Here is a 26,659-nt window from a genome sequence, read left to right as displayed (position 1 = left end):
AGCTGCTGGCCTGTGTGCTGTTGCCATATGAAAGGCCTATTAGATAATTGCATGAGTGAGTAGGTGTACAGGTCTTTCTAATAAATTGCTTGGTGACGGTATATGGATAAAACACTGTGTTGTAAACACTTTTTAAAACTTATTTCAGTAATATTCTGTAGTTTTACTTTTGGAAGATAGGGTTTAACTAAAACCCTTAATACGGTGAATTAGTTTTAGCTGTAAGGGTCTGTTGATTTTACTGGCCTAAACAAACAACACAAACTAACTTCCATATCCCAAAATAAAGTGCATGGATTGTAAAGTGAGCTCATTCAATTTACCAATTACGACCCAACAAGACAGAAATCGTATTGCCATGCAAAAGGTACTTTAAGATATTGCATCTTCATTCTCATTGTAATTAGGCCTAATCACCAAAAGTGTTACATATTACAGCAGTCCTGTGCTGATACTGAGGATAAAGGAACTGTGCCAGTTTAAACTCCATGTTAGCGTTTAGCCTTCTTTTCTGGTTGTCATTGTGTATTACCGGGTTTTGTCCGTACATTACTGTGAGGGTGATTAGAACAGGGCTTTCATTATCCAAGGAGCTCTGGGTTGGAGAAGTTATATTAATTTCTCTCCAGAATTATTACGGACATTGCAAATTCATACTGAATCAAAATCACTGATTAATCACACACTCCTAGGTAAAACTAATCCAGCTCAAAAAGGGCTTAAGACAGGCATGCTGGATATTTATAAGGGTCATTTACAGTGGTTTGACCATTTACGATTGAAACATGATGCATTTAAGACAAGTTTGATGCACAACATAGTTTTAAAGCAGCCAATACCAGTTTAAGTTCCTCACAAACACTTTTCCTGAGTCGATTAGATGAAATAAAGTTGTTGATAATGAAGACAGAATGGCTTTATGATTAGCAGAAGGAGAACAATAAAACAACCAATTACTGTGGCTGTTTACTGACAAACTGCCACAGATTTGCATAATTTTTAGCTACCTACATTAGTTACCTTTAATTACTTTGTCGCTAATAGTTGCTAATAGGCTATGCACCACGATCAAGCTTATTATTTACTGTTGAGGCTAATTTGTTTGCCAGATATACTAGAATATTAAATGATTTAAAATATTACAGTGTGTTGTAAACTGTATCACATCAACCTGTAATGAATTAAACTGAAGTTGTTTATTCTGTACTCTACTTATTTTTGTGTTATACACTAAAGTCCTGTTTTCTGAACATGGATTAAGTCTCATCCTGGACTAAATTGGAGATGAGCACCTGTTCCACCATCACCAGACTTCACAACAGCTTCTTCCCTGAGGCAGTTAGATTACTAAACACACTACTGACCAAATAATCAATAATCCTTTCCAACATCCATCACAGACTGACCACACACCTCTTAACCATCGCTGCACACCTGCATTCTAAGTTCTCAATTCTTAAACGCCACCATGGATCATGTAGACTGATCACACATCTCATAACTATTGCTGCACACCTGCACTTTAATTCCTACACACTAAATGCTGCTGTGGGACACTTCCAAACAAATTATCTGTGTACTTACCGCTGGCAGTTGTCTGCACTTAACTCTTTCCACTCATATACTGATTCAACACCAATTCATATACTTGATACATCTGTTTGATGCCTTGTTGTCCTAGTTGTTGGACTTAGTGAGTGCTCTGTTTTTTTTTTGTTTGTTTTTTTTCTTTTACTTTATGTTGCACCCATTGCTGACACAGATGTGCAAATGCACACACACACGCACACACACACACTTTTCTGGTCTCTGTAGAGTAGTACTGCCAATAGAATAGAATCTGGAGCAGTTACACATGACCCTGTTGGCATCATGCCTAATGCCAGACGTCTGTTCGGTATGTTTGGGATGAGTTGGGAAGTTAGTTGGGGATGAGGTGACATCACTAACGTTCTTGTCATTGAATGCAATCAAATCATCACAGCAAGGCTTCAAAATGTAGTAGAAAGCTTTCCTTGGAAAGTAGACACTCTTGCTTTTAGAAGAAACAATGAATGAACAGGTGTCCCAATACTTTTGTCCATAAACAGTATATTGAGAAATGAACACAAGAAGACTACTTAAATTGACTGGACTTCACTAAAAAAAAGTAACACTAGTAATGATTCGATTGGAAACCATTGGAAACATGTCTAGTCTTAGTCTGGGTCTGAGAAATTTCCCCTAAAACAAACATTGAATGTGTTTTCTTATGCAATTCCTTGTCTAGGTCATAGCCACAAGAAAAGCAATACACCTGCTATACATGTTTGGGCAGAGCATTCAGTGTAGCCTCTGATATTTGTTGGCTGCACTGAGGTTAGACTATTTTCACATAGCTTACTGCAAGATGAAGTTCAAGTATGGGACTATTTTAAGCTACACTACATTTTCACCTTGAGTAGGACACAGCTCAGGATATGGAGCTCATATTTAAGTCACTGCTGAACATAAAGGTTTCAGCTGGTCAATTATGTCACTGTGAAAATGACATGAAGCTCCATGTTTAATATTGATTTTTTTTTTTTGTAGTTGGAATAGATGCCAGTGTACAGTGCATGTTTTTTTAGATTTGCACAGATGTAAAATTGTACTTTGCTTTGTTTCATTTAATGGATTTAGTTGGGTTAAATAAAACCTTTTAGATTTAGTTACTACAAAGTATTTAGTATGTTGAAATGATGCACCATTTTTACAGGGTCATTGCAATAGTAGCAGGTCTTCAATGTCTGTCCTGATGCAGTTTATAGGGCTTTATATCTTACAGTTTTTTTTTGTTTTCAATATTGTGCTTTTACGTGTCATCAGTAATGATTATAACTGTTAGTAGTGATAATATTTTTGGCCAATAGAGGTTTCAACCCCATGAGGAGGAAGTTTGATAGGCACAGATATCAGCCATACCCATATTTATTTATGCACACTGAGAGGAAACTAAATACTTCAAAGGTATACTTAAGTATCCACATATGTCCATGCATGTCCCACTTTAGCAGTATTATATTAAAGAATTATGAATACATATAAAATATATATATATATTTAAACTCAGCTTCCAAAAGTAAAACTACATTTTATAAAAATAATAAAAAATTAATTTCAACACAAAGTATACATATACAACACATATACATAGTGTTAACCGAGATAACCGAGATCTATCAGGTTCAAGCTGATAGAAAGGCTACAGCATCTCAGAATTTATAACACGTTTAACCATAAGGGGGCAGATCAAAAAAGAAATCATTCAAGGTTTAAGAAGTTTTGTGATTTTTGCTTTTGAACAGTGTAAAATAGATCTTAAGCTTTTTAATAAAGGTTCTTCCTACATTCTCTGCTTTTTCTCTGTTTTTGCAGGTTTACATATTTAATATATCGTCTCTGTCCAATTACAAACATGTATCTCCAAGTTGGTGACTTTAAAGGAGAAGGCAAAATAAGTCATTAAGAGCATTTCTATTGGTTTGTTTATCCTGAATTATTCACACAGTGTGCAGAGCACCTACAGAGTTAAAACCATGGAGAAAACAGACAAAATATGGAGATACATGGTTTTCATTGGACACAGCACTATATTCTTGTTCGGAGCAGTTGTAGGTGAATGTAACATTGGAAGCATTGCTCAGGATCTATTAATGGTTAAGCAGCAATGTTCCTGTCTGGGTGGGAGGTTGAACCAAGTTCTCTCGTGTATGGGATGAGGGTTAGTACATGTTGTAAACAGGATTTATGAAATAGTGATCATTAGAATTTTTGTACCTGCTTTTTCACCCACACTACTGCCATGCTCTGTTACATTCATTTTTCACCCACCCCTAATAAATACAAATGGGACCAGATTCACAAATAAGTTATGTAAGGTAAGATTATGGATGAACAGCATTGCAGTTATACAGTGGGGAGAACAAGTATTTGATACACTGCTGATTTTTCAGGTTTTCCCACTTGCAAAGCATGTAGAAGACTGTAATTTTTATCATAGGTACTCTTCAACTGTGAGTGATGGAATCTAAAACAAAAATCCAGAAAAATACATTGTATGATTTTTAAATAATTAATTTCCATTTTATTGTGGGAAATAAGTATTTGATACACCAGAAAAAGAAACTTAATATTTGGTACAGAAACCTTTGTTTGCAATTACAGAGATGAGACGTTTCCTGTAGTTCTTGACAAGGTTTGCACACACTGCAGCAGGGATTTTGGCCCACTCCTCCATACAGATCTCCTCCAGAGCCTTCAGGTTTCGTGGCTGTCGCTGGGCCACACGGACTTTAAGCTCCCTCCAAAGATTTTCTATTGGATTCAGGTCTGGAGACTGGCTAGGCCACTCCAGGACCTTAAGATGTTTCCTACGGAGCCACTCTTTAGTTGCCCTGGCTGTGTATTTTGGGTCGTTATCATGCTGGAAGACCCAGCCACGACCCATCTTCAGTGCTCTTACTGAGGGAAGGAGGTTGTTGGCCAAAATCTCACGATACATGGCCCCATCCATCCTTCCCACAATACGGTGCAGTCGTCCTGTCCCCTTTGCAGAAAAGCATCCCCAAAGAATGATGTTTCCACCGCCATGCTTCACGGTTGGGACGGTGTTCTTGGGGTTGTACTCATCATTCTTCTTCCTCCAAACATGACGAGTGGAGTTTAAACCAAAAAGTTCTATTTTTGTTTCATCAGACCACATGACCTTCTCCCATTCCTCCTCTGGATCATTCAGATGGTCATTTGCAAACTTCAGACGGGCTTTGACATGCGTTGGCTTGAGGAAGGGCACCTTGCGTGCACTGCAGGATTTTAATCCTTGAAGCCGTAGAGTGTTACTGATTGTTTTCTTTGAGACTGTGGTCCCAGCTCTATTCAGGTCATTGACCAGGTCCTGCCGTGTAATTCTGGGCTCATTCCTCACCTTCCTCAAGATCATTGATGCTCCACAAGGTGAGATCTTGCATGGCGCCCCAGACCGAGGGAGATTATCCGTTATTTTGCATTTCTTCCATTTTCTAATAATTGCACCAACAGTTGTTGCCTTCTCACCAAGCTGCTTGCCTATTGTCCTGTAGCCCATCCCAGCCTTGTGCAGGTCTACAATTTTATCCCTGATGTCCTTACAAAGCTCTCTGGTCTTGGGCATTGTGGAGATGCTGGAGTCTGACTGATTGAGTGTGTGGACAGGTGTCTTTTATACAGGTAACGAGTTCAAACAGGTGCAGTTAATACAGGTAATGAGTGGAGAACAGGAGGGCTTCTTAAAGAAGAAGTAACATGTCTGTGAGAGCCAAAATTCTTACTGGTTGATAGATGATCAAATACTTATTTCCCACAATAAAATGGAAATTAATTATTTAAAAATCATACAATGTATTTTTCTGGATTTTTGTTTTAGATTCCATCACTCACAGTTGAAGAGTACCTATGATAAAAATTACAGTCTTCTACATGCTTTGCAAGTGGGAAAACCTGAAAAATCAGCAGTGTATCAAATACTTGTTCTCCCCACTGTATTATATGGAGTTTCTGCCTGTTTTACTGTTTGAGTAACATATGGGGATCATATGCATGTGCAGGGAATTTTAGCGTGTGCCATTAGCAATTCAAAACACAACAAAGGATGAACCTTTTTGAGAGAAAGCCTGTACAAATTTCTTAAACAGGCCTGGTCACACCTGCAAGTTATCAACCAATAATGCTCATACACCAACAGTTATTAATTAATTACTAATTTTAACTCATATTTTAGTATATTTTAATACCATTCTGTTTGCATTGACCTTATTGACAGTCATTGCAACTACAGCTGTTCAGGTACATGAGATGGAATTCATAGCACACTAATGCATAAATCAGTATTAAATATATGACTCAATTGAATGCAGTTCTTTTTTATTTCATTTTTCAAAAAAAAAAAAAAAGATTACAGCTACTGGCCACTTGCTGTTAATATACATTAGCTCATTAACATGTTGATTTTGATGGGCTTTTACTGAGGGCATGCGTGAAAATGAAGCAAGTGGATCATGGCCATGGTGACTTTATGAGTAGGACTATTAATTTGCCACATATTTTGCATGGTTACCAATCTGAATACTGTTTTAAATATACCCATCTCCAAGGGTTCTTTACTTGGTTATACATTCAACCCTGACAACATAGTGCTTCTGTAACCTGGTTAAAGGGTTTTTCACATTGGTGGAAAGCCTTTTTGTGGATGGTTCTTCATAGAACGTTTTAAAAAAAGATTCTACATAGTTCCAAAAATTGTCATTATGAGTCAAAGAAGTTCGTTGGAGGTTTGTGTTGCATGTTTGCTTACTTCCACGTCATGCAACTATGAAAGAATCCACTTTCAGATCAAGCGCTTTGTCTAGCTTTCTGAATTTCCCCATCCTGAATGAAAATGCCAACGCAAAACAGTCATCGTCTCTAGACAATGATTATGGACTATAAGTGTTAAGAGTGGTCTGTCCAGAATCAAAGCTTGCCAACAGTCACATTAGCTATTCTACAGTAGACAATGTATTGGCTGCCATGCAAAATGAAGATGTATAAGGATGAGAAAGAGGATAGACATCTCAGTAAATGAGAAACCCATTTTCATTACTCTGGAGAAAAGAAAAAAGAACAGCAACGGTGGAAGGAACCCTATACTCAGATGATTTTACCCTTGATATAAATAATGCTGATGTTGATGTTTTGTGGTTTATGCTGGAATCCTTGACTAACATATTGCCTGTCTTTCAAGATGAATTAAGAATAATGATTTGCTCAACAAAAAAAAAAAACTGTGGATGTGATGCAGCTTAACTGCTGACTTTGAAAATGTTCTGGATGTTCTGGATGTGTGTTCATGTAATTCTCTTCCTAATTCTAATGTGATCCAGGCTTCCTACAGCGCTAAACCCCCTTTTTTATGATCTCTTCCCTAGGTGCTTCAGAAGTGATAGTCAGATGTCCCCTCAATCACATACAATGCACTGGAACAAGAAAGTGCATTCACTTCAACAAGCTCTGTAACGGAGCCAAAGACTGTCCGGATGGCTTTGATGAAGGAGTTCACTGTAGAGGTAGGACACTGACTTTACATTAACTTTCACTCTGCAGATACACAGTGAGGGACGCAGGGAGGCATTTTAAGCTGAGGCTGATGAAATTGTAAGCAACATATCGTCACTGTCAAGCGAAACTCCCGTATCTCCATTTTGGCCGTTTCCACTTTTTGACTTATCTTGAATTTGACAGTTGTACTTCACAATGTGTCACAATTTCATGATGGATGGCTCAATAGAAATGATCTAAAATGACGTGGAATAAAATATTTTTACATTGACTTTCATTGACTTCCAAAGTTACGAAGGTATTTTCTTTCTCTTGAACAGCGACAACGAGATACAGGGTTTGTTTTATAGAGATGATAAACCGTACCAGTCAAAGGTTTGGACACAGCTTTGAGTGTGTGCTGATCATCATCATCTGGCCATATTTTTCAGTGGGGACATACGGAAATCCACCATAGTTAGGATGTTGTGGCTGGGCCTATTAGGTATATAGCTTCATATCTGGGGAATAGTGTGTTAAACGGGTTCAGTGCACAGAAGATATGGTTATGGTTATGACATAAAAATGGAAAAAATGTTACATTTTCAGGAAAAGGCAAAAACATTTTCAACTGTTAGTAATGTAAGTCAGTGTAAAGAGGTTAAATTTAATTAAAGGGAATCCATTCATGTAAGTAATTTGACTGGTTGATTAATCAAGAAATGCAATTTATATAAAATACAAAATACATTTCTTTATTTATTTCATTCAAAGTATGTATCCCATAAATTCCAGATTTACTATAAAAAAAGAACAACAACAAAAAAACAAAAACAATATATATATTTTTTATATTTTGACAAAATGTAAACAATAAAAACTGCCAGAAAAAAATAGAAATTGGGATTTAAAGGACAGATTAAAAATAACACTGGCAGTTTTTTAAACAATGTTACACCTGCATTTCCCCAGGGCACAGAATTAGCCTTCAGCCTCTTCATACACTGTTGACTGTGGTTAACTAAACATGCCCTAAAGCAGCCAACAGGAATATGCTTTCATTTACTGCAGTTGAAAGTCAGTTAACTATGACTTGATATAACATTGTTTTTGTTTTATATGAAATTAAATATATTTTACAATAAAATAACAATAATAATAATAATAATAATAATGTGTTATTTTCAGTTTCAAACATCAGTAATGCTTGTTTATATGATTAATACAATTTATATCATTAATAGACCATACATTTGTATTTGAACAAGTATGGGAAACACCTTTAGCACCCCTGCTTCCTGCATCACTGACTGTTTTGCGGCCAGCAGTTTTTATTCATGTTAAAACTGGCATGTTCTACATACTGGCCCACAAATGGCCAAGGTTACAGGACGAAAAGCACAGCAGGTCAAGAGCAGCAGGTGCGATGTTGGACACAGTCTACTGTTGTTTACAATCATTTAAGCCACAATAACAAGCAGGTGGAGCCACCTGGCCTCTGTGAGATGACAATGCCGACTCAGCAGGCTTCTCTGGGTGGATGCCCGTTAGCTGTGGATACCCGCTTCAGACTGGCCAGCGTTGTGACCTTTGGTGAACTGGAGGAGTGTGGCGTCCACCTGGGCTGGGCCATGAGCTGCTGATACTGCCCTTTGATCTGATGCCGGCCTGAAATGTAGCCAGTGACCCATAAGAGGCAGAGCGGATTACAGTGTCAGAGCGAATTAAGGGGAATTGTTTTGCTGTAAGAGCAGCAAATTGTTGTTTCCTTTCTTAGAGCAGCATTTTGCTCCAAATCCATAATTGAAAGTGTTTCTTCATTGTGAGAAGAGTTTGGAGGAATTCAGCTGGCTAGCTCTACCTAGTCGATTTTGACGCCGCTGTTCTAGATTTATTTTTGAGTTTTGTCTCCTGCCTCATAGCCCAACACCCACCTAGAAAAGATCTGCCTCCCCCTGAAGGAAGATCTTACTTTGAAACAACTTCTACTCCAAAAAACTCCAATAATCCCCCAGCAGACTGAGCAATTGATCCAGTGCACGCGGACAGAACGGGAGAGGGAGATAAAGTTTGGGCTCGTCAGGATGGGAAATAAAGTGAGCGGTGTTTACGGGAAACAGTGATGTATCACAGGAAGTTATCCTACAGTGTTACGAAACATTAAGCAACATTACACTCATTGTTCTCCTCCTCTATTGGTTTGTTTTTTTAGATACAGCTAATTAAGTAACCAAAGCCCGGGGCAATACATCCTCACGCACTCATTTCCTCTTTTTACCTGGCAGTCTTACCTTCAACAACCCTGTTTTCAAACCACAGCGCCAAACCAGGTTGACGAATGAAGTGATATGAGTGATATTAAACACTCATCAAACACTAAACCAGAAAACTCAAAAGTTAGGTCAACTGGAAGTTAGTTACATCACCACAGATAACCCGACATGAACCTTTTAGTTTTATTCAATTCAGTTCAACTTTATTGTCATTATACTAACACAGGGTTGTACAGTATGACGAAACACTGTTAGGCTAAGTCTGCGGTGCAGGATAGGTAGGACATGATACAGTAGTACAAGGACAATAGATGAAACACTAGACGGCTTGCACAGACAATAAGTATGAAAACAGTAAATACAAAATATACACATATATGTACAAAACATACACAATATGTACATGTGCAAATGTGTGCGGGAAGGCTGGGTGACTAAGGTCCAGACTTAGTTATTATGCTACCAAGTTATTGTTCTAACTAAGTTACTATACCAATAGTAAAATGGATAAATATGTAGACCAGCGGTGTTGTGTGTGTAGGTTCATTTAGTTCTTCCTCATTGTAAATACAATTAGATATAAAAAATAAATAAATAAATAAATAGATAGATAACCTAACTAATGTGATAATAATGTAATAACAGTCAGCTCCACTAGGTTCATTTATTGAAAAACTACCTGTCAAGATTAGTGATATATTGATCCGTCATATATTAAATATGCATTTACATACAAATAAAAACAAGTTGACACTTTTATCCAGAGCAACTTTCCCCAGATAACATGGGGCCTGTATGGTAAACCCAACTGGCACGACAGTGTTGCTAACACAGCGAGAGCGTCGCCAGTGTGGTAGCAATGCTAACGCCACGGTAATAATGCTGGGCGAGGGTGACGGCCAGAGTGGTATTGATGCTAATATTGCAATTGCAATGCTAAAGCCACCATAGTGATTGACGATTAAACCCTAGTCTGCCTTTAAAACTTAAACCAAAACCAAAAATTGTGGATAAATAGCATGTCTATCATTCTTTAATTTTCCTCATCATTTAATTTTACTGTTTAGCATACACTCAGTGTCTAAAGCCATAGTTACATCATATCTGTTGCCTTTTCTGACAGTCCTACACTGCAGATGTACGACCCAGGATGAATTATAAACTAAAGCAGACAAGCGAGTGTTGTTTGTTTTTTGCTGTTTGTTATAGGAGAGGTTCCTTGCGCTCATTAGGGAACGGAAACTTTGAAATCCTGCTTCAGCTCAAAGGGAACCGATTTGTTGTTTTTTTTATTCTGTTCCTGAGCTCCGTTTCAGGCACGTCTACTTTCCAAACCCCAACTTTGGGTGAGCTGTCAGAACCTGCTGTTTCTCACAGTGCACTGAGCAGACTGGAAAACTGCAGCCTTTCATCCGGTGGTGTGGGGTGGTGTGTTGCTTCTTGTGGGGGAAATGAAATCACTGGTTATTACGCTGTACTTTAAAGCTATTGGAAATGTTATTGTGGAGTGTGAAGGTAGCCAGTCTCTGTGGGGTTGCTGGCGGCTAGCTGTTGGCTGGGTGACTTAAGCATGCGGTGACGTAAGCGTCAGGGTGGACTTAATGAAGTGTGATAATTGAATCAGTAACTCGGGGCCACCGCGCAGTTCAAGCGGGGACATACTTTATTTATTTTTTCTCACCTCACACGCTCACACACCTGCGGAATGCACATGCTGGAAGACGGCGAGAATTGGGGTCACCGTAGAGAAGTTGGAGCGTAGCAGCTGGGTCTTTGTTGCAACTTTCTTTCCGCCTCTCGTAATGAATATACATAATGAATCCCAGGAGAACATTCCACAAAACCGTGCCCATATGGAAGACAGAGAAAGTATTCTGTTTCACCTTCATCAAACTTCGGTGTACTTTATTTTAATCATGTGTCCTCTGGAGGAGAGCAGAACGGGCTTTTTTTTTTGTGAAGAATGATCAACTTTTTTTGTTGTTTTTGCTAGTCTGCCACCTGGCTAACTGGCAATGTGCAAAATTTCCATCATCACCGCTAGTCCTGGTGCTGGACAGGTGGATAGACAGTGTTAAGCTTCAATTAAGCTTAGTGTACGTTCTTCACAGGTTGGGGAAGATGTAGATATATCATTATTAATGCTGTTACAGTTCCATGTTTCGCAGTGAGTCGTGGTCTACATCCAGACACTTATCTCATGGCTGACATTCCTGCAGTACTAATTAAAACCCGTTTATGTCTTCTTTCTTCTACGTCTTCTAGGTCCTTAAAGCACTGTGAGGTTATTAGGAACAAAAACAGACAAGCGAATTTGTTTGTTTGTTTGTTTCTTGGTGTTTGTTTTAGCATAGGTTGCTTGTGGTCATTAGGAAATGGAAACACTGAAATACTGCCTCAGCTCAAAGAGCAGCTTTCTTACTTTAACAGAGTGCAGAAATCGCATCCTCACTGCTAGTCCTGGTGCTGGAAAGGTGGAGAGAAAAGCCTTGTGTTGAGCTTCAATTGATCTTAGTGTAAAGTCTCTACAAGTTGGAGGTGTCTACAGAGGTTGGAATATTGCATGTAGCTTCATCACAACTATGGCTGTTGTGGTGTCAGCCTAACTGTGTTTCCGCCGTCTTTCTTCTACATCTTTTGGTCATTAAACCAGTGGCTTCAGCCTGGAGCCTTTCCTCTCCGCTCAAGCTTAGACACCCTCAATGGTCAGTGCTTAGCAACACCCCCTCGGCTAGTATCACAGCTCTTAAACACTTTTTGTAGCAACTAAGACTCTTTCAATTCTTCTTTGGGAGATTTTCGCCCAATCATCTTTGCAAAAGGCTTCTATTTCTGTGGGCCGTCTTGAATGTAGATTTTCAATTATGTTTAGGTTTCTGCACTGTGAGGGCCATGGCAAAACCTCCAGCGTGTGCCTCCTGTAAAACTGTAAAAATGCTGTTTACTATAGCCTTTTCCGGCTTCTCTGTAAAATGTATTATTTTAATGTTCATAGTGTTAGGCAGCTGCCTAGAGGAGTTCCTGGCTGCTGGGACAATATATGCTGGGAGTATATATAGAGCTTTAAAAATTGCATCACCTGGCCTTTCCTAATGGTAACTTGAAACAGCCATAGCCCTTTATTACAGTTAAATGCCCCCAAAATATAATTGTGTGTGTCAAATTCCAGAAATTCTGGAAAATGAGTTTGCGTGGAAAAACAACCCCCCAAAAATAATACAGACCAGCCTAGTTTTGCCGGGCTGCCATTGGCTGCATAGAATCATTAACGGCATTTCAACAGTGGGAAGTTTGGGACCAAAATATCTGCTGGTTATTGTAAAAAATGTTCTGTGGCATAAAATGAGCCATTTCATGTGACTCTGCTTTGTAAAGGACTCATGCCTTGCCCTCAGAGCCTTAAGATGTAGACTACATATTTGCTAGTTTTTGGATATCAAGGGCCCTTAAGGCTTATGACTAACATTGTGGTAGCGATGCTGGAAGAGGCTGGCAGACGGCGCGGTAGCGATGCTGGGCAAAACTGGTTGCCAGTGTGCTCTAATGCCATGGTATTAATGTTGAGTCGACAAGCTATTGCTACAATAAAATAGTAATACAATAGTATTTCAAGCAAGGACACCCAACTTTCAGCTAACCTAAGATTTCAACATTTCAACAAGCTTTGTCAGTCAGTTAGTCACTCAGTCAGTAAGTAAGAGAAAATTGCCTCTTATAGGCCAAAAAAATCCCAGTGATTTTCACCATCTTCTTGCATATGTAAATATCAGGATAATGTTTAACCATGTTTTTATTTTTGTTGTTGTTTTTATTTTTTCTTCTTTTCTTAACAGCATGATCACACTGTGAAAATTCCACTTCATAAGACCCTTAATCATGACTGCTTTTGCCCAGCTATCATTCCACGGACTGAGGAATTAACAGCGTTATTTTTAGCGGTGCTTCAAAAATGAGCTGTTAGCTGATGTTTCTTGTGACATGAGTGATGGATTTGGTAAGTACACTAAATAGCTACCTACACCTGATTACACGTTGTTCAGCAGTTCAGTTCAGCTATCCGTAATGAACCTTTATGAGCTCTCTCTAATTAACAGCGTGAAGGTAATTATTTAACAGCAACAGGGAAGTTTGTGAAAGGACATCTTGAGAGGCAGTGTGAGTTCCCATTATTGGCCCTTCCTGTTTCTTCAATCTCACAATTATCTGCAGTGATAACGGTTTTGTGTCTGTGATCCTGTGCTAAATAAATACTTTCAGGCTCATGTGACAGCAGCCCATCTTCTTTCTTTCGATCTTGATATTACTTATCAAAACAAGTTAAAAAAATGAAATTCAGGACAGTTTTCACCCCCCCCCCCACCAACTTGAATCCCAACACCGTCTTGAAGTAATGGAAATGGCAGGTGTGCTGTATTACTACAGAAGCCAGTTGAGAGAGAGATATCACACATAGGAAGATTTCTCTCCTTGACAGCAAAACATTTGTAGGGAATAAACACAATTTGTATCAGAAATCGGATACCTGATGGCTGCCTTCTCATCAGAAGCAGGCTGACCCTTTTTCCAGCACCCTCGTACCCTAACAGATCTCTTCTGTTCTTATTATGTGGCTGCGTGGGTCTCGTCAGGAGGGGTGAACAGCCATTCCAGCAAACAGATACGCTTGTAATCAACTTGCAGTAACCTTAATAATCCTGGTCGTTGTAGAGCCTGAACTTACTTCAGCTGTAAACATGGCTTAAGCTCTTGCATTTGAGGAGCTGAAATGATGCAACTGCAAAAGGTCTTCCCTTAAGACTTCTGAATCCTCTAACTGCAGCGCATACAAATGAAGTTCACAAGGTATATATAGAAGTTTGTAGACACCTGGTCAGGAGTTTGTCCACCTTTGCTCCAATAATACCATGAGCTTTTTTGGGAGGGCTTTATAATAGATACTGTAACACAGGTGTAAAGATTTGTGAATCAAGCAGTTAGAGCATTAGTGAGGTCAGGTACTGATGTTTGATGATTTAGTTTTGGATCAGAAAAGCCACTCCAGCTCAAACCCCATACCCATACCCCTGTAGTCAACATTTGGCGTTGGGCATGGTGGTGACCTTAAGCTCTCACTTGGCTGTTCCACAGCATCCCATTCTACTAGCATTGCTTGTCTACATAAATTATACCAGCTGTCTGTGCACAGCTGAATGCCTGTGGGTGTACCATAAAGAAGCTGAACCGACTAAACAGAAGGGGGGTCTGGATACCTTTAGACGTTTAGCACACCATATCTCTCTAGTTGTGAGTTTTCAGATTTTATCCGCAAATAGGCTTTTTTATTAGAGGTCAAATAAAGCACACAAGTGGAATTAATAGCCTTAAGAACTTCAGACATGCCTGGTGAAACTTTAAATTGCTATAAAACGTGACATTAGATTATTCCTGTAGATTAGATTTGTTTGGTGTACATAAACATCTCCGCATGACTCATGCATTTTGGATGCATTCTCACTAAATGGATGTCTTGTTTCCATGTTTGTGTAAAAGCAAACAAACAAACACATTATCTTAAATAAACCTGTTAGAAATCGGGCATACATTTTCATAGGGATACAAATTGCCCTTCGTATTTGAGGAGGGATCCAGTTATTAATAGATAATGCTGCCCTTGTAAGTAATGAAATACAATGTTGCGCATGTACTTTCCCTCCCTCTCTCTGCCTCTCAACAGCATTCAATTATCTCACTTGATTAACTTCATTACCGCCAATTCAAACAAACAAACAGTACCCTCCAGGGCCAGGGCACCAGTGAAAAGAATGGTCTCCCATCCAAAACTGAATATCTGTGAATGTAGCACAAGTCATGTCCTGCTCTCTTTTCCATTTTTATAGCTAAGAAAACCCCCAAAACCTGAACCATTACCATGTTTATTAAATTCAGAATCACATGGTGAAATAAAGTGCTATTGACGGCTCCTGTCATTGTATGTTGCTCATTTTCTTTTCAAGACTTTTACTGTTAAATCCCTGCACTTTATTTTATCTGAGACGTCAGCCTGTCTTGTATAATCAATGAAAACGGAGATGGACCAGATTGTTGCTCTTAGCAGAACACAGCTCCTGCCATCTTACTAAGAAGAATGGGAAAGTCAGAAACCTATAAAAATAAGAAGAATGCAGTGCTTAATAGGTAGCTTACAGTGTCTTGGATGTACACAAGCAATGCAGCATTTTTTTTTTGCTCTTTAAGGAGCCTGATTCCAATCAAAACAGTCCTTAATGGCGAGCTAGGTAGAATTGAGAGGCAGAACTTGAGGCATATTGTGTGGGGAAATTATACAGTTTTAAAAACTTTGGTCTGTGGTCTTTGAGCCAGAAAATGTCCTTCCCGACATCCCTCTGTTTCTTTCTGTTTTTCTGCCTGTAGAGCTGACTTCTTATTCCTGAGCCATATTGCAAGCCATGTGGTCAGCAGTGAGGCAATACTTTACATACTGAAACTAAACCAATCCAATGAATTACAGGGAAACAGTCACGTTTGGTTATTCTTTAATCCATTTGGGCCAAGATTCCCCCCTGTTTTCCCTGCCCCCTCATTCCTGGACCTCATTTAAAAAGGTCCAGAAAAAGAGGATTATTTTTATACTGGCATTGCATGAGAAACTAGATTGTAAAGGCAAAAAAATCTCAATCCACAGTAGTTAGAACAAAATCCCTTGTGTCATTTAGCGGCCTTTAATGTGCTTCACTTGCGGCAGGCCTTGCGGAGGCTGATGAGGCTCAGAGCAAAAGAGGGGCTATCAAACTCCACTCTCCACTGTTGTTGTTCAGTGAAGCCATGCTGACAGTAGCCCAGTGGGTTTGGAGTCCATCGCAGCAGGCTTACCTGCCACTAAAGGTGTCGCTGCAGGTTAAGAAATGACTGGCATATTGATGCCTGCCCTGAAGGCTCCACCCAGTGCACAAGAGAGCACCGGCACTTCAATGCCTGCCTAAAAAGCCCCAGGGGTCTCCTGCCCTGCCCTGCCCATAAACCTTGAGTTTATCGCCATGCCTGTGTCCCCCAAGTCTGCTGCACTGCCAGCTCCAGCGCCCTAATACCCATTCTCCTGTCCCTCCAGCTGTAGTGTCTGCCACCCAGTCTCCAGATCCAGTGGTGTCCCCTAGGTTATCCACTTCAATACCACTCCCCTGCCAATGGCGCCATCAGGCCCTTCCAGTGCCAGTGCAATGCTGGCTTTCAGACCTGCTCCGGTGAAGGCAGGACCCAGACAGGGGTGCCAGGCCAGCCACTCAGTCTCCTGCCTGACATTTCCCCTTGTGTCTACTCTTAGCCATGTTTCTGGTCTTGCTTTGAGCCCTGTCGCTGTTTATGTCTCTGCCTCTGCATCTCTCCCTGTTACGGTTACTGTCTTATTCCTCAACCCCATCACTGTCTTCCATCCTGTCTTTTCTCCGATCTCCCTTTTAACCCTGCCTCTTGTCCAGTCCCCCATTCAAAAACCGCTGTTATACCTGTTCAGTATCCCAGTACCCTGCCGGTGTACCAAGACCGTATCTTGTCCTGTCCCATGTCTCATCTCCTGCACCGTCCAGAGTCCCTTGATCTGTCCCGTTCCTTGTCCAGTCCTGTGACCAGTAGTCTTTCTCTGTTTTTAAAGCCTCTACCCTGGGCCAGCCCCAGGGGTGTGTTGTTTTGTGCCCCAGGAGCTGTGCATTAGGGATTGGACTTCTGTAGCACCTTGTCCTGCCCTCCATCTGTCTTTGTCTGTGTTCCTTTGTGTGCTTTTCTTCATGTGCTCCCGGGGCATGAGCTCTCTGTTTGTTGTCTCCGCCCTTGCCCCACCTGTGTCTCAATGTTCCGTTTACATTGGATTAAATGTTCTATGTCTGTTCAATTTTCCAAGTCTGTTTGTAGTTCTTGGTTTTCGGCAGCTAATTTTTGGTTTTCTGTTTGGTTTTCATTATGGACTCTCAACAAAAAAACAACACATTTTGCATCCTGTCTACATCAAGCCTAGTGCTACATTATGTGAATACAAAAAGAGTTTACCTAAATTAAACTGAGGCAAGAGCTGAGGCAAACGTTTTGTAATCTTGTCAAGCAAGCACTCCTGGTAGCAGCTGAAATGTTATTAATGCTACTGCAGTTGACACAGATACTCCACCTCAGCTCTGAATTAAGGAATTTCACAAAGAATGAGTTCCAGTCTGGATTTAATGGCATTTGCTGGCTTGAAGGGTTTCAAGCACCCACAGGATGTTTTCAGTGCATGTAATGGTGTGTTTTATTGCAATTCTTGTTATTAATAGAAGCCAACCATCCATACACAGTATTTTAGTGATGTGCATTAATGACTAACTTTGCTTCCAGTCCTTTAACTGCACAAGTGAACATACTGACTGACTTACAGTGAAGTAGATTGTCAATGTCAAATAAAATATACTAGAATAGCAACTTGCCTTGCCTTGTTGTTTGAACTAAATATGGTGAAATATGGTACATGTCACTTCTGTGACTGTGTACGATAACAAATCACATCTAAAAGATATTCTGGCTCTGAGTTGCATCATTTTACAGAGATAGAGTTAAATATATATAAATACACACCAGTGCACATTTGTCTATTGGGTCAGGACATTTTTTGGTTATTTGTTTTTCAGTAGTTTCTATTCAGTTTTCTTTCAGTGTGTGATTTCAGTGTTTGTACTTTCAGTTAGTTATATTTTCCATTTATTTTTGGTTTGTTATTTTCTGAAAAAACAAAAAAACAAAAAAAAACAGCAGGGTTTAACTTCAGTTTTAAGTGTAATGGTAAAATTTGATAATATAATAATAATAATAATAATAATAATAATAATAATAATAATAATAATAATGATAATAATAATAATATGATTACTCAAAGTTTTAGAACATTGTGCACACTAACAAAAACCCAGTGGGCACATTGGCAGATTATCTACACACCCCTTTCACCTTCTCCATGTTTTATTACGGTACATGCTTAATCTACAGTAGATTGAGTTCATTTTTGTCACAAAAGTCTACACAAATTACCCCACAGAGTGAAAGCAGTTTTTAGACATTTGTGCTACCTAATTAAAAATCAAAGATATACATACACAAATGTGCACACCTTTTAATTTGACACCCAAAAGTGAGCTGAAGTGCATTTTCCTTCCCCTGATGCTGCTGGAGATGTTTCTACAACTTAATTGGAGTCCACCTGTGGTAAATTCAATTGGTTGGACATGACTGGGCATTGCCAACACCTGCCCATATAAGGCCCCACAGTGGACAGTGCATGTCCGAGCAAACTCCAAGCCATGAGCTCAAATGAATTATCTGCAGACCTCAGAAACTGGACTGTGTCTAGGCATAAATCTGGAGAAGAGTACAGAAAAATTGCTGCAGTTTTACAGGTCCCAAAGAGCACAGTGGCCGTCATCATTTGTAAATGGGAGACCTTTGGAACTACCAGGAATCTATCCTAAACCTGGCTGCCCAGCCAAACTAAGCAATCAGGGAAGACGGGCCTTGGCCAGGGAGGTGACGAGGTCCAGCGTATCCTTGTGGAGATGGGAGAACCTTTTAGAAGATCAGCCACCCAGGCAGCACACCACAAATTATGCCTTTATAGGTTAAGTTGCCAGGTGGAAGCCACTCATAAAAGGCACATGACAGCCAAAAGACAACTAGAGAATTCTCAAACTATGAGAAACAAAATGATCTTGTCTGATGAAAACAAAATTAAACTTTTTGGCCTGAATACCAAGCATATGGAGGAAACCAGAAACCACTCACACCTGGCTAATGCCATCACTATAGTATGATTATTGTATGAAGTATGGTGGTGAGGGCACCATGATGTGGGGATGTTATTCAGCAATGGGACAGCAACTAGTCCCGATAGAGGAAAAGATGACGTCAGCTACGTACACTGAGATCCTTGAAGAAAACTTCCTCTAGAGCGTTCTGTGAAAATAGGGATGAAGGTTTACCTTCCAACATGACAACAACCCGAAGCACATAGTCAAGAGAACAAAGTAGTGGCTTCAGAGAAAGTCTGTGAATGTCCTTGAGTGGCTCAGCCAGAGCCCAGTCCTGAATCCAACTGAACATCTGTGGAAGGAACTGAAAATGGCTGTGTACTGATGCTCCCTATCCAACCTGAGCTTGCAAGGATATCACACATGAAACAATTGTGCCAAGCTTGTAGCTTCTTTGCCAAAAACACCATAGAACTATAATTGCAACAAACAGTGCATCAGTCCTGGAATTTTTGTCAGTAAAATAAAATTGCAAAATTCCAAAATTTTCATTTCACAATTATTGGTGAGTCTGTGTAGATGTTTGAGGTAAAAACTTTCAGAAAGCTTTTTGGCTTGACTGTATGCACATTCTTTATTGTATTAAACTTTTTTTCCCACTATTTAAGAGTATTTAATCCACTAATAACATTTTTGTGATTTTAAATAATTTGAAAAATAAAAAATGAATTAATTTTTAAATGATTTTTGTCCAACCTCTCTTCTTTCTTCCAGTATTTCCTTAATGATGTTTTTTGTGCTGCACCTTTAAGGTGAATACAATAAAAATAAGCTCCGTACTGATTGCCTGCTCTGTGTTGTTCCTCTTGGAGATGGAAACACTCCAAAAAGCTGCATTTTGAATGACCGGAGCCAAGCTATAGTAGACTTTGATTGATATACGTAAATACATATATATGTTTCTGTGAAACTATGACTTTCAAAACTTTCGTCATTGCATATTCTCAGAGTATGGACCGTATGGACAGGGAACTGAATGTTAGGTCTTGAAATTGTAACAATACTGACAGAGCTTTTTTTTAAGGAAAAAACTAATTTCCCATAATATTGGCCCTTTATAAACACTACAGCGACCGGGTTGTCGGTTCAATACCAGGGCTCGGCAAGCTGCCGCTGTTGAACCCTTGAGCAAGGCCCTTAACCCTTTTTGCTCTCTGGTGTTAGAATGTTAGAAATTCAGCATACAGGAGGCAGATTCAGGAGTCGGAAGACTGGATCTTCAGGGTTTGACGAGTTTATTGATGCACACAGCGATGAATGAGTACAACTCAGGGACCTTACATACATTGGGAACTGTGGGAGGTGAAAGGATGATGAAGAAGAGGAGTTTAAGGAGGGGTAGGAGGGGGATGAAGGTGAGGATACTTGGAGTATCAACATTGGGGCGGGTTTATGGTCATCACGCAACAAAGGGGGGAAGGTGTCAACCCTCTGCAAAGGAGTAAGATGACCATTTGCTAACTTTCTATATGGCTGAAACCATAACCATGATCGTATTTGTGCAGTGTATTGCAGAAATAGCCACTCCCCCAAGATCTGAAACAGTGCAGAAGAACTCTGGGAGATATAGGAATAGTATTTCATATGTTGGGGAATATTCCAGTTAAATATATCCAGAACTATACTGACAAAGCCTGTCACTTGTGTTCTGAATATTTCATTGGAGGGTTATAAAACGGTTGAGATAGTTTGAAAGTGTAAGTGATCCCTTTCTATTTTGTACGAGCAGTCAAAGCCACCTTTAAGACGTATGCACACTGAATTCCCATCACTTACAGAATAGAATTGAGACTGGCTTGAGGGTAAGAGAACAATATACGCTTCACCACGTCGGGTGAGTTGTGAATCTTTTGTAAGATGTCATTGTGGTTAACCTTGTTTATATAGTGTCTCAGTAGACAAAAATTTGCAATCGCATGAAATCAGTCTCTTTCCCCCTACTTTAAAAAAGCTCTGTTTATTAAAGCATGGGAGAATGATGCAACTGAGATTCAGAATATGTCAGATTTTAATTAAATCTCCAAAGTGTAGAAGTGACTTTTACCATATTTAATTCAGAAGTAGAAGGCAAGCCGAATAGAAGTTTGGCAGTTGTGCAGTTTGATCGCTGTCTCTGTCTTTATCCATGGAAATAGTGGTTGGTTCCCAGACCCTGGTATTTGAAAAGTGACAAGTCTCTAAATCAATTTTTGATGTCTTCCTCTGTTTATACAGCCTGAGTCATCTGTCAAATCTGTACCTCTTTTTGTAATGGGAGGAAACAATCTTGCAAGGTTTAATCTTGTTACTGGGGATTTCTTCTTTAGCAGGGCTCAATTTAAAAATTAATTGTGACGCCTGATTTACGCTGATGCCTTTGTCATGAAAATATCAAGCGCTCAAGATATCAAGACAGCACATACATAAATCTGATCTGTGGGCTTAGTCTGCCAGGGGATTGAAGACATCTAATGTCAAGTTTAACATTTGATGTCAGTTAAACGGACGCCTAACATCCTAGCACTGCGTCGGCTTGAGCTTATTATTCAGTTAGCGTATCAGCTTCTGTTTTAGCCTTTTAACCCTGACTTATTTTTCTGCTATTGATCAGCAACTACTATGAATTATTCAGCAACTACACTGAAACTCTGTGCATTATGTGGTTATGAGATAAAAGCAGAAATGTAGTGTTACTGCAGGGCCCCTAATCCTGATCTGTTTGTTACTGGTTATAAATAAATACATACATACATGTAAAATCACTGCCTAAACATGCATATCCATGTTCTGTACATACATGCAGACTATAAACTTTCCAGGTGGTAGTATAGCCCTATTCTCACCAGACAGGGTTTTAGCTCTCGTCAGGTATTAGCTTCTGATCTAGGTCTGGGTGATACCTAAAAATGATTAGCAGGATAATTAATATTAACACCCTTCCCATGCAAACACAAGGTCAGCTGCAACTTATGTCACACACAGCCTTTAGCTTCCAGGCTATTAAAAAGCTAAATAAAATAAAAAATAAAAATAACATATTATAAATAAAAAATCACATATTAAATAATATTCAAAAATATTTTGGTAATAGTCTTTGTTAGCCTCCCTTCACCCTGTTTAGTCTTTGTTAGCCTCCCTTCACCCTGTTTCTCAATGGTCAGGACACCCCAGGCCCACCATAGAGCAGATACTATTTGGGTGGTGGGTCATTCTCAGCCCTGAAGTGATCCGGAGACATGCTGATGGTGTCAGACACTCCTAGCTAGTTGGTCCACCTTGTAGATGTAAAGTTAGAGACAGAAGCTCATCTATTGCTGCACAATTTGTGTTGGTCATCCCGTAGATCTTCATCAGTGGTCACAGGAAGCTGCCCGCAGGACTCTGTTGGCTGGATATTTCTGGTTGGTGGACTGTTATTAGTCCAGCAGTGACACTAAGATGTTCAAAACTGCTGTCTGATCCACTCATACCAACGCAACACACACTAACATGCTACAGGCTACAGTCTACAGTCTGTAATTAATTGTAATTAAACTACAGAGTGCTCCTATATGGTGAGTAAAGCTGATATAATGGGCCAGTTCATCATAAACCAGGGATGGTCATAATATTCTGATATGACTGTAGATGCCTGTAGAAAACAGTAAACTTGTCAATCATCATCGATATCCAAACGCATCGTCCTTAGGCTTGATCCAGTCACAAGTGTATAGTGAGGCGCATAGCCTCTCTCTCTCATGTCTCTAGTGTGTCTCCAGTGAACACTTGTAATCAGATTTCGGGGCTTGCAAAAGGATACTGCACACATTTACAACATCAATCTCTTGCTGAGATTGTTGTCCCACAAACGCCTCTGCAAGCTCTTGTCCTTTTTACTGTCCAAGCAGTTACAGAGCTTTCCTATTGCATGAACTGCTAACACAACCTCTGCACAAACAAGAGGGGAGACAAAGGCATGCAAAGCTACAAAGCTAAGATGACAGCAGTGCAACAGAATTTTTTCTCAGCTTCTTGGCAGTGAACATACACACCCAGAGCAGTGAGCAGCCACTGAGGGCCAATTTGGTGTTGGGTTCCTTGCTCAAGGGATCCTCAGCCATGAATATTGAGGGAGGAGAAAGTACTGTTCCTTTACTTCCCTCCACCACTTCCTACCAGTCCAGTGGATCAAACCGGTGACCTTCCAGTCGCAAGCCCACTTCTCGAACCATTGGGTCATGGCTGCTGTGATATTATGCTATGGTTCAGAGTTATGTGGTCGTAGCCTTCTCTTAAAGCAGCTTAAGGAACTGGATAAAAAAGTGTGTCCTAAAGGCATATTAGATCCCAATAGTGCTGCCCACATCTGATCAAATCAGCCAGAATGTATGTTAACTTGAACAGGAGCCTACCATGTTGAGCACTGCTATTTAAGTGAGATAAGATAGATTGATGCTGTCACGATAAAAGATACTATGTGGAAACTAAGCTAATCTCGAAACTGAAATGAGTGCAAATGAATTCTGCACTTATAATGAACAATATTATAAGCAAACAGTGGGAAAACAATATAAATAGAAGTAGTAAATAGGCACTGAAAAGCATATTGTCACTCTCAAGCAAAGCCTTGTATCTCAAAATGGCATGTTTATAGCAGAAAGAAGAAACTTGATTAACCCCTTAATGCTGTAAGACTGCAAGACACACTAAGATGCATTATTCAGTAACTACAGGTATTTTTGTACAAACCGGTAGGGCTATTATTTGGTAACAGAAGTCCGCCAGCAGGCCATAAGCTGTTTAGGGGGTTACCTTTTAATAGACGTTGATGTAAAAATATTTTTTGACATAATGTACAGCAAAAATGTGGTGATTTGATGCTCTTTTCTTGTCATAACAGAAGGAAGCAGCATTTTTTTTAACCTCTGCACTAAATGGTCCAGTTTTTCTTGTTATAATTAAGGTTAGTGAGTGAATCTTTGCTCAAAAATGTTGGTACACAGAATAATAGAGATATTCATATTTGAGCCTTGGCTCGTGAACCAGTGGGACTTACCTATAAGGCCTAAGAATAAAACCAGATGCTAATTTCGGGGCAAATTCATGACATGCTTACTAAACATGCCTTCATCTCCAATTGCTGCAGTGTGCGCTCGGGTCAGCATCTTAATTTGGTCCCACATTAATTAGAGGACTCCAGAACGGAGCGAAAGGGTCTGATGAAGGCCGGCCTTGGAGAGACAAAGGCCATGGAGGTCCCCAGAGTCTGTAATTAGTCCATATGGAGAGGTGGAATTTGGGCTGCCCCCTTTCCTCTCTCTCTCCTGATCAAGCTCCAGTTTGGTGTGGGTGGAGGAGCAATGCTACTATCAGTGTAGTGGCCAGACCATCTGTGTGGCCTCCTTCTACAATCTTGGAGTTTTGCCATCACTGTTTATTCTGCCCCACACAATGGCTAGAGAAATTCTTAGCAGGCATATAATCAAGTTAGTGGGAAGGAGATTGTAAACTGAATATGGTCAATTGTGGAATATAGGGTGATCATATCAACTAATTTTCTGATTTGCCACATAATTGATTATTCATTTGAATCTACCAACTAAAAATGAATAGAATGAGGATGTGGTTAGCATGGCCTTCTCAACAGGAGGCCCATCTTAAAATGATAGACGTTACACTGAAAAAGTCATTAGTATCGGATCATGGAAGTTGTGTTGATAGCTTTATGGCTTACTCTTACTTCTACTGTTTCTTCATCCTTTTGAACAACAGGCTCTGTGTTTGGGGTATACTGTTCTTCCATCATGTAACTTGTGGTTTTTTAACTTATTGATTTCTGCTGTTTAAAAGGTCATCTGTATAGCTAGAGGGAGTAGGTAATAACACTATTAGGAGAAGGACAAATATGTTTTCAGATTTGATTGGCTTAGTTTGCTTAGTTTGCCATCAACTGAATTTACTAAGAGAAAAAATGCCATAGAGGTTGTTCTGATTTGTCCAAAGCGATTTGAAGACATTTTGCATAGCTTCTATAGTAGATTAAATGAACATCTTATAGTAGGGCCGGCCTATGTAAGGAAATTCATTCTTATTGTGCTAAATTACAGTAGTGTCACAGTGAGTTTTCTGGGTATATTGTGGATACTGTCAGAAACCACAATCCACTTCTAGAATACTGACAACTACATTTTTCACTATAAAATGAGAAGAATCAGGCCTGGATTCAGTGAAATAGAGGATTGATGGTATTTTTAAATGTGCCACCTCTGGTTCTCAAAGCCATTGAATACAGTCACTCCAGGCAGTCTACAAGGGGTGCTCAGAGCCGCAATGTAGAACCATCACCAGCCTAGGAAATATTCTGGCCACTATGTACAGTCACTCCAGTTGTGGGGTGTGGAAACATCCAAGCTATGATGAAGAGTAAAAGACTTTCAAACTAGGTCGCAGAGCATCTCTTCAAGCAGCCATGAGTTTCTTTTCTGTCAGTTATGTTGTAAATATTATAAATATTAAAATATTTGAAATATTTATAAATATTGGCTACACTGCCCCCATGGTTTCCAGTGGTACTACTCCGCTCCAACCGTAAGCTTTCAGAGAACGTGCACGTATATGGTCAGAAGGCTCCGTCCATATCTGTACTTAACGTTGAGCAGAAATAAGTCTTTACTCTGGCTGTGATGTAAAATAACTGCGGTGGCAGGGTGTAGAAACATCCAATCCCCAATGTTAATTAACTCCAGTGGGCCGTGGAAACATCCAAGCTGCGGTGTAGTCACTCCGGCGTTGGGCTCTTAGAACACCTACGACCGTAATATAAAGTAACTCCAAGAATAGGTGCTGTAAATTTCCAAGCCGAAATATAGAGTAATTCGGGCAGACAGCTTGGGAAGTCTCATAGTGGAGAAACAATACCGTGGAAATTTCAGAGCCAAGCGGAAAAGTCACTTCCGGCCAACAGGAATAAACAAATCGAACACGCAAGCGGTACAAAACAGTACAAAAAACATGCTCACAGAATTACTGGTATTTCCATTGACATTCTCGTAGTATTTCTGTCACGGTTCAGTATGCTATTGTTGGCAGTTGGCAAACAGAGAGTGTTGAATCTGGTAAACATCTTTTCCTGCTGTGAAAAGCCACGTAAGGAACAGGAACACACAGGGTACAATGTATGGTGCAGAATATCTTAGAGAATCACTGCTTGTCTAACGGCACCAAAGGCATCCAGTGATTCTCTGAGACCACTTCTAGTTTGAACATTGAGCTGGTGCTGAGCTTTAAGAACGACCCCCAGAAGCTTACTTCAGGAGTTCTGTGCTGTGATGCAGAACTACTTCAGGTCTATTTGGAGCTTGGCTTCAGATTTATCTTATGCACTAGATACTTTAGCTGAAGTAAAGAGATGATGAAACAGTTGCAGAAGAGCATGATTGTGTTTTGGATCTCTGTTTGTGTGCTCTGGAACTTGTCATTATTGTTTTGGTCAGACTGACTTGAAGAAATGTGTAAAGTGTCAGTATTTCCAGCAATTTT

General features: G+C 39.8%; 1 protein-coding gene across 5 annotated transcripts in view; it reads left to right on the top strand.

Moving 5' to 3' along the window:
* lrp1bb (low density lipoprotein receptor-related protein 1Bb) overlaps positions 1 to 26,659 on the top strand; it is a 374,780-nt gene that overhangs the window by 109,776 nt on the left and 238,345 nt on the right. For all 5 annotated transcript variants that reach the window (XR_011980029.1, XM_072686149.1, XM_072686147.1 and 2 more), the window contains one exon: positions 6,963 to 7,100. Coding sequence is in view for 4 of the 5 variants with exons in the window: in XM_072686149.1 (XP_072542250.1) it covers positions 6,963 to 7,100 (138 nt within the window). In the remaining variant the exon portion in view is untranslated. The remainder of the gene's footprint in view (positions 1 to 6,962; positions 7,101 to 26,659) is intronic.

This window comes from Salminus brasiliensis, chromosome 8 (genome assembly GCF_030463535.1).
Source record: "Salminus brasiliensis chromosome 8, fSalBra1.hap2, whole genome shotgun sequence".
Taxonomy (NCBI): domain Eukaryota; kingdom Metazoa; phylum Chordata; class Actinopteri; order Characiformes; family Bryconidae; genus Salminus; species Salminus brasiliensis.
The sequence above is the reverse complement of the archived record's forward strand: the minus strand, read 5'-3'. Positions and strand labels throughout refer to the sequence as shown.